We start from the raw sequence: 6891 nt of genomic DNA on the forward strand, positions 1-6891 counted from the left end.
TTCAGTGGGACACAAGGCAATACCTGAAAATCATGCTTTTGAAATTAATGCGAAAATGCTCAAAATTCAGTGTGCTATCAGAGTCACAAAAGTTTCGTAAGGTACAAAAATTAGTATTTTGTCACAGAATATACGGAAGGAAAATGACCGGGTGGAACTACAAAAATATTACTCTTTGAGCTCTTCAGGTGGAGGGACTCTTGAGTGATACAAAGTTGCTTCTTAAAGATTCTCTGGCGTTAGGGACGCCTGGGCGGGGCTCAGCGGCTGGGCATCTGCCCTCGGCTCAGGGCGTGACCCCAGGGTCCTAGGATCGAGTCCCGCATTGGGCTCCCTGCACGGAGTCTGCTCCTCCCTCTGCCTGTGTCTCTGCCTCTCTCTGGGTGTCTCTCGTGAATAAATAAAAATCTTAGAGGGGGAAAAAAAACTTCTCTGGCATCAAAATTTGCTACAATGAATATGCATTACATTGAACTTGTATTCCAGTTACAATATGAAGAGCATGTTTCATTAAAGAAAATACGATTAGAACGTATCCAAAAAGAGCTTGGCTCGCAGCCTCGGGAAGATGCACGACAACGCGAACGCATCTCCCCTAAGAAAATAGGAGCAACGCCGGGCGTCGCTGATTGGCTGCTGCGGACGGACGCCGAGGCCGCCCTGGGAGGCGGGGCTGCGCGCGCCACTTCCGGGGCGGGGCTTCGGCCGCCGCCGCGCACGCGGGAGCGGGCGGTCTCCATGGCAACCAGCGGGGCCGGCGCGAGGCCCGCCCGCCGCCTCCGCCGCCGCCGCCGCGCCCGCCCCGCCCGCCCCGCGGCCGCCCGCGACCCGCCCTTCCCTCCGCCGCGACCCCGGCCCCGGGGCCCGCTCGCGCTCCCGCCCGAGGCCGCCTCCCGCCTCCCGCCGCCGCCGCCGCCGCCGCCCCGGCCTGACCTGACCGGGAAGCAGTTCCGCGGGCCGCCGCCGCCGTGACTCATCGGCCCGCCCGCCCGCGTCCCCCGATCGGGCCATCTTGGTCGCGGCCGGCGCGGCAGACGGAGCCGCGGAGGGAGCCGCGGAGGGAGCCGCGGAGAGCCAGGTACGCGCGCCGCCGCAGGTGCAGCCGCCCTTTGTTCTGCGCCAGGTGGGCGCGGGGCCCGCGCGGGGAGGGGGCTCGGGGCCCGGGCGCCGCCGCCCGCTCCCGCTCCCGCTCCCGTGGCCTCCCCTCCCCGCCCCCTCCCCCTCCCTCTCCCTCCCGCCTCCCCTCCCCCTCCCCCCCCGCCCCCTCCCCCTCCCCCTCCCCGCGCAGCCCTGGCGTTTCTGAAAACCTCTTTTCCTCCTGCAGGAGCAGCCCAGCCCCCGGTGCAGCCCGCCCTGGGCCCGTGGGGTTTGCGATAAAGGAGCCGCCCCCGGCGCCCGGAATCGGCGTCCCGCGGGGCCTGCACCCCCGGCGGGCCCCGGCCGCCCCCGTCCGCCCCGCCCGCCCCGCCCGTGTGGTTGGGTCTTCCCGGCCTCTCCCTGGTTGCAGCCGGGGTCTCCCCACTTCCAGCAGCCCAGGTGCTCCGGTTCCCCGTGACCCCTCGCGCCCTCCAGCCCCGGCCTTTGGCTGACCTCCCGCCACCATGGTGCAACCCCAGACCTCAAAAGCCGAAGGCCCGGCCCCCGCAGCGTCCACCAATGCCCAGATGGATGACGTCATCGACACCCTGACCTCCCTGCGCCTCACCAACTCGGCGCTCCGGCGGGAGGCCTCCACCCTGCGGGCGGAGAAGGCCAACCTCACCAACATGCTGGAGAGCGTGATGGCAGAGCTGACCCTGCTGCGCACCAGGGCCCGCATCCCCGGGGCGCTGCAGATCACCCCGCCCATCTCAGCCATCACCTCCAACGGGACCCGACCCATGACCACGCCCCCGACCTCTCTGCCCGAGCCCTTTTCCGGAGACCCCGGCCAGCTGGCGGGGTTCTTGATGCAAATGGACAGGTTCATGATCTTCCAGGCCTCGCGCTTCCCCGGGGAGGCCGAGCGAGTGGCGTTCCTCGTGTCCCGGCTGACTGGGGAGGCAGAGAAGTGGGCGATCCCCCACATGCAGCCCGACAGCCCCTTGCGAAACGACTATCAGGGCTTCCTGGCCGAGTTGCGAAGAACCTACAAGTCTCCCCTGCGGCATGCGCGGCGCGCCCAAATCCGGAAGACTTGTGCCTCCAATCGGGCGGTGCGCGAGCGGCAGATGCTGTGCCGCCAGCTGGCTGCCACCGGCTCGGGGCCCTGCCCGGTGCATCCAGCCTCCAGCGGGACCAGTCCGGCGCCGGCTCTGCCCACCCGAGCTCGGGACCTCTAAGAATCGGCCACCAGCCGGGTCGCCTCTGCAGCCACGCAGACAGCATCCACCCTTTGCTACGTAGAAGAAATATCCATACGACAGCATCTCCCCTGTCTGAAGACATTCCCTCCTGCCTCTCCAGACCTGTTCCATAAGGAGACCGTCCTTCATCGCCCTTGGGCTCCCTGTCACCCACCTGGCTTCCCAGTCGTCTGTGCTAGCTTTGTACCTACAGTGCATGTGTCCCTCTCCTGCTTGCAGCCCCAGCTCTCCTGGTGACCGCCACTCTGCCGCTGGGTCACGGTGACTCCACAGCCTGTTGCGGATCACTTGGGCTGAACTCTCCCAGCCTGACTAGGTTCACGGACCTTCTTCTTCCACTCTGGCCAGGCACGCACACCCCCCCCCCCCCCCCCGTGGCAGCTCCCCTCTGACAATAAGAGGGGAGCCACTTAGGCCAGGCTGGTCGCTTGTTTGGGGGACCTGGGGAGGGGAGTCTGGCTTTGCACCGTAGGTGATCACCAGCCCTGCCAGGCCTGGAGATAGCAGACAGGCAGGGCCTCGACCCTGCTGCTGTGGCCAGGTGTTCACTGCTGGGAGGGTAGCGTCAGCACTTCCGGCAGGAAGGCTTCGCTCTGCACGTGAACACAGTCAGTATGTCCCGTTGTTGCCCCCGGGAAAGACCGCAAATGCCACTCGATGGAGAAGCCCCCAGAGGATGCACCTCCAGGAATGCTGAGCTTTAGTTGCCAGTGTTCTGATAGCGCTGGGCATCCTGGGAATCTGGAACTTGCCTGCCGCAGGAGGTCATTGTGACTTTGGATCGCTGCACAGTTCCATCGAGCCACCACAGGGAGCAAGTTCATGTACATCTCTGCCTGAGGCCTGCAGCGGGTTAAGGGGAAGGCACCAGTGGTTCACTCTGCACCCCTGGGCCCCCTAGTGGGAACCACCACCAGCCGGTGTGTGCCATCCATCACCCCCCTCCTCTTTGCCCCATATCACTTGGCGATAGGCCTGTCTAGCTTGAGACCTGTTCCCATCTCCATTCAGGTGATATCTGGCTTTCACCTTAGCCCCTTCAGGCACCTACACCACCTCCGGGTCCCCAAAGCCCCGCGTAGCATGCCCTCCCCATGCCTGGGCTGTCCCATCAGGTGTCCAGCCTTGGTCTAAGAAAACACAGACTCCTAGTTGGAGACCCAAATCCTCTGGGATGCATCATGAAGCACTTACAGAAGGCGTATTTCCCCCAATGGTCCCACTGGGCCTTGGTGGCATTTGTAAAGGGGAAAGAGCTGCAGTCTACCTTGGTCCCAATGTGGAGACAGGACACAACTGGCATTTGGGTCCTAATTCTGAGGGACAGGGCTGTACCTCTTATGGTGGATGGCCTTTTGGTTCCTCACAGGGGATGCTCAGAAATCACTTTCTAAATGAGACTTGGCCAAGCCCTTTGGACCGCGATGCTCTCGCCATGTTTAATGCCAAACGAACTGCACTTACGTGATGGCCTGGACCACAGGGGGAAGATGGGGTGTTTCACCCTGGGTCCATCTACCCTGTCTGAATAGTCCTAGCTTGACCACAGAAGGATAACCTCTGTACCCACCTGAAGACCTGTGTCTTGGGATACCCAGAGGTTGGGTCCTAGGGTCCTTTCTTCCTAAGAGTTTTGATGATGCTGGGGGAGGTGACTGCGTTCTCGAAGCGGCCACTGCCTTGCAAGGTCAAGGATATTCAGTGGTTGCTGGGGTTCGTGGGCCACTGCCACCCACTCATTGTAAACTCTGTTAGCCCAATTGCCCTGCTGAACAACTGCCTGACTACAGGCTTCAGGCCCCCCTGGATTCCAGCCACGGCTGTTCAGGTGGGACCATGGTGCTCATTAAGCATGAATGGGGGGGGGAGGACACACATTGGGGCCACCATTCTGGGGGGTGGGACCTTTAATGGGGGGTGTACAGATCACTTTCTCTTTGCGCTCAGTGTCTACTGTCCACCTGCTGGATGGAGGTGCCCGCAGATGAACGGGTGCAGGCATCGTGAAGGTTTCCACGGGCCCCGGGCGAGGGCAGGAGACCCAGCATGGAAGTGGAGTGGGAACTGCCATCTCGCTGACCCCTGGGCCTACCCACGCGGCACGCGGAAGTCGCATGATGCTTGCATTGTGTGTGCCCAGCGTTTTAAGTTGTGCAGCTGGGTGCAGCAGGGCCTGAGCTGCGGGGGGCGGGCTGGCTTCGCTGCCTATTGGCCCCGGCCCTCTGGACGGGGGTGTCTCGCCCGGCCCAGGCTGCTGCTCCAGCTCCCTTTGGCGTGCTGACTTGTGTTTCAGTTGTTGGTGCTTGTTTTGGGGCTCTGGGCTGCTGCTGTTGCACATCTGTGACCTGGACCACTTCCTGCAGCTTTGGAAGTGAGTAGATGGGAGGCTCAGGGGGTTGCCCCCCATCCGACTCAGAAGAAGCCCCACATGCAGGGAATCCCCTGTGGCCCTGGTGAAGACTCCCTAGGTCCCAGTGGAAGAGGAGGAGACCCAAGCGCCATGCAGTCCAGAGCCAGACTGCGGGTGGGGGAGGGTCAAGCTGAAGAAGGAGCTGGGGGAGGGGAGCTGCTTTGTACAGACTCTGGGTTGTAATTTCTCTAAATTTAAGAGAAAAGGTATGATTTATAAAAAGGACAGGCAGTTAGTAGTGTTAAACAGTGCATGTGAGGGCAAGTTTTATGTTTTTCATGGTGTTGACATCATTTGAGCTGTATTGTGGTTTCTCCGGTCTACCTGCCCTCCCATCTGGTAAGTAAGCCTCCTGGCGTAACAGGGCATCATTTGGGATGGAATTTAGAGTAAGGAGTGACTTCCTGGTCGAACGAACGCATAGCGTGACCTTGGGATTAACATAATGTCCTAAAGCATTTCAGCAACTTCTAGAAAAAAGCAAAGACCTGTTTCATGGGTCCCAGGTAAGTATATGATAAGTAAGTAATGACAGGGGTGCATACCACCCCCCCCCCCCCCAGAAGGTGCTGGTATGACTTTCCTGGTGCGTGGGCTCCTGCCGTCAAGCATGACCGACCACTTGCTGGGTGACCACGGTCCTGGCGGCTTGGCCCGTAGGAGAGAGAAATGTGAGGGACAGTTGGGCACGTACTTAGGCTACTTTAAGGGGGCGAGCCCTACGGGTGTATAAGAGGACACGCCCGGGGGCCACGGCCAGCCTTGGAGTTTGGGTGGGAAGAGGAGGAGGAGGAGATCCTTGCAGAAACACGAAGATGCCCAGTGCCTGGGACGCATTAGCTGGGGGCTTAGAGCTGCAGACGAGACAGGACTCCGCAGAAGGAAGTGCAGAGCACCTGTTGGTCAACAGCGTAGCTTGCCAGCCCAGGGATCGGAGTGGGTGTAGGCCAGGTCTGCTGTGTGGACAGAGACCCTGTGGCGTCTCTCGGGGTCCTAACCTGGGGTGTGGTGGTGGCTGGCACAGTGCAGCCGCGGTGCAGGAGGTGGGAGGGACCCTAGCTGCAACGTCACTAACTCCTTTCCGTGGGCGAGTAACCGTGTACTGGGTCTTTTCATTATCAAAGCAAACCTACACCTTCTAGAAATTTGGGAGAATAAGAAAGTGAGAAAGTGAAATTTGAACATTTTGGTGGCTCTCCTGCCAGGCCCCTACCTTCCTTCCCTCCCCTCCCCCCTCCATCCATCATGGTTTTTCTTCTTTTTGTTGCAACTTAGTGGTGATACTACCTTCTGTAACGATGCAATATTGTGTAGGTGTTTTCACTTGTATCAGGGGACTTCCCCCGTCACATGTTATTACTAATTTCAGTTTGACATGGCTGTGTCCTCCACCACGTAGACGGACAGTAGTGCCCGTGGTTGATCACCCATGCCGTTACTAATTTCTCACCATCAGAAATGGAAGAATGTCTTCGTGCATAACGCTTTTCCCCGATGCCAAGTTATTTCCTTAGGATAGATCCTCAGAGGTGGGATTATTGAATTAATATGAACACCTCTGATCCTCTTGTTACATACTGACGGATTGGTTTCCAGCGATGTTTGTATCCATCGACACTGCCGCCAGCCAGGATGTACGGCACTGTACCATCTCGCCAGCTCTGAGTATTATCCTCTGGCTAAATATTTGCTGATCTGAAACAATAATGAAATAGTGATACATATGAAACATAGCATTGTGTTTCGGTTTGCATTTCTTTGCTTTCTAGCAAAGTTGAACATCTTTCCATGTTAAGCAGTTGTATTTTCTCTTTTGTGGATCGTCCGTGTCATTTGCTCTTATCTACTGGGGTCTGATAAATTTGTATGAGCTTGTTATATATTAAAGATATTAACCTGTTGTGTGTCATATTTGCTGTCCATGTGTCCAGTTTTCTACCTTTGTGTCTTAATTGAAATTTTGACTTCTTATAGAGCCGATCCACTCTCGTTGGGCACAGTGCCCACTAGCCTCTAACCCAACAACACGACGCAGACACATAGGTTTTGTCCCTTTGGCTCATGGCTGTATCATCGTACCTGTAACAACACGACGTGGTAGGCACTCCATACACCTGTGGCAGGTTGTTACATGGG

The 6891-nt window shown here is 58.7% G+C and overlaps 1 protein-coding gene across 1 annotated transcript; it reads left to right on the forward strand.

Annotated features, from left to right (window-relative positions):
* Window positions 1–929: 929 nt before the first annotated feature.
* RTL6 (retrotransposon Gag like 6) lies at window positions 930–6664 on the forward strand. The gene is made up of 2 exons (XM_072843590.1): window positions 930–1078; window positions 1325–6664. The coding sequence occupies exon 2, from the start codon at window positions 1602–1604 to the stop codon at window positions 2319–2321; it is 720 nt and encodes a 239-aa protein (XP_072699691.1). The 5' UTR covers window positions 930–1078; window positions 1325–1601; the 3' UTR covers window positions 2322–6664.
* Window positions 6665–6891: the final 227 nt, after the last annotated feature.

Source organism: Canis lupus, chromosome 11 (assembly GCF_048164855.1).
Source record: "Canis lupus baileyi chromosome 11, mCanLup2.hap1, whole genome shotgun sequence".
NCBI classification, from domain to species: domain Eukaryota; kingdom Metazoa; phylum Chordata; class Mammalia; order Carnivora; family Canidae; genus Canis; species Canis lupus.

Coding starts and splice junctions, on each gene's coding strand:
- RTL6 (XM_072843590.1), top strand. CDS start 1,602: ATGGTGCAACCCCAGACCTCAAAAGCCGAAGGCCCGGCCCCCGCAGCG.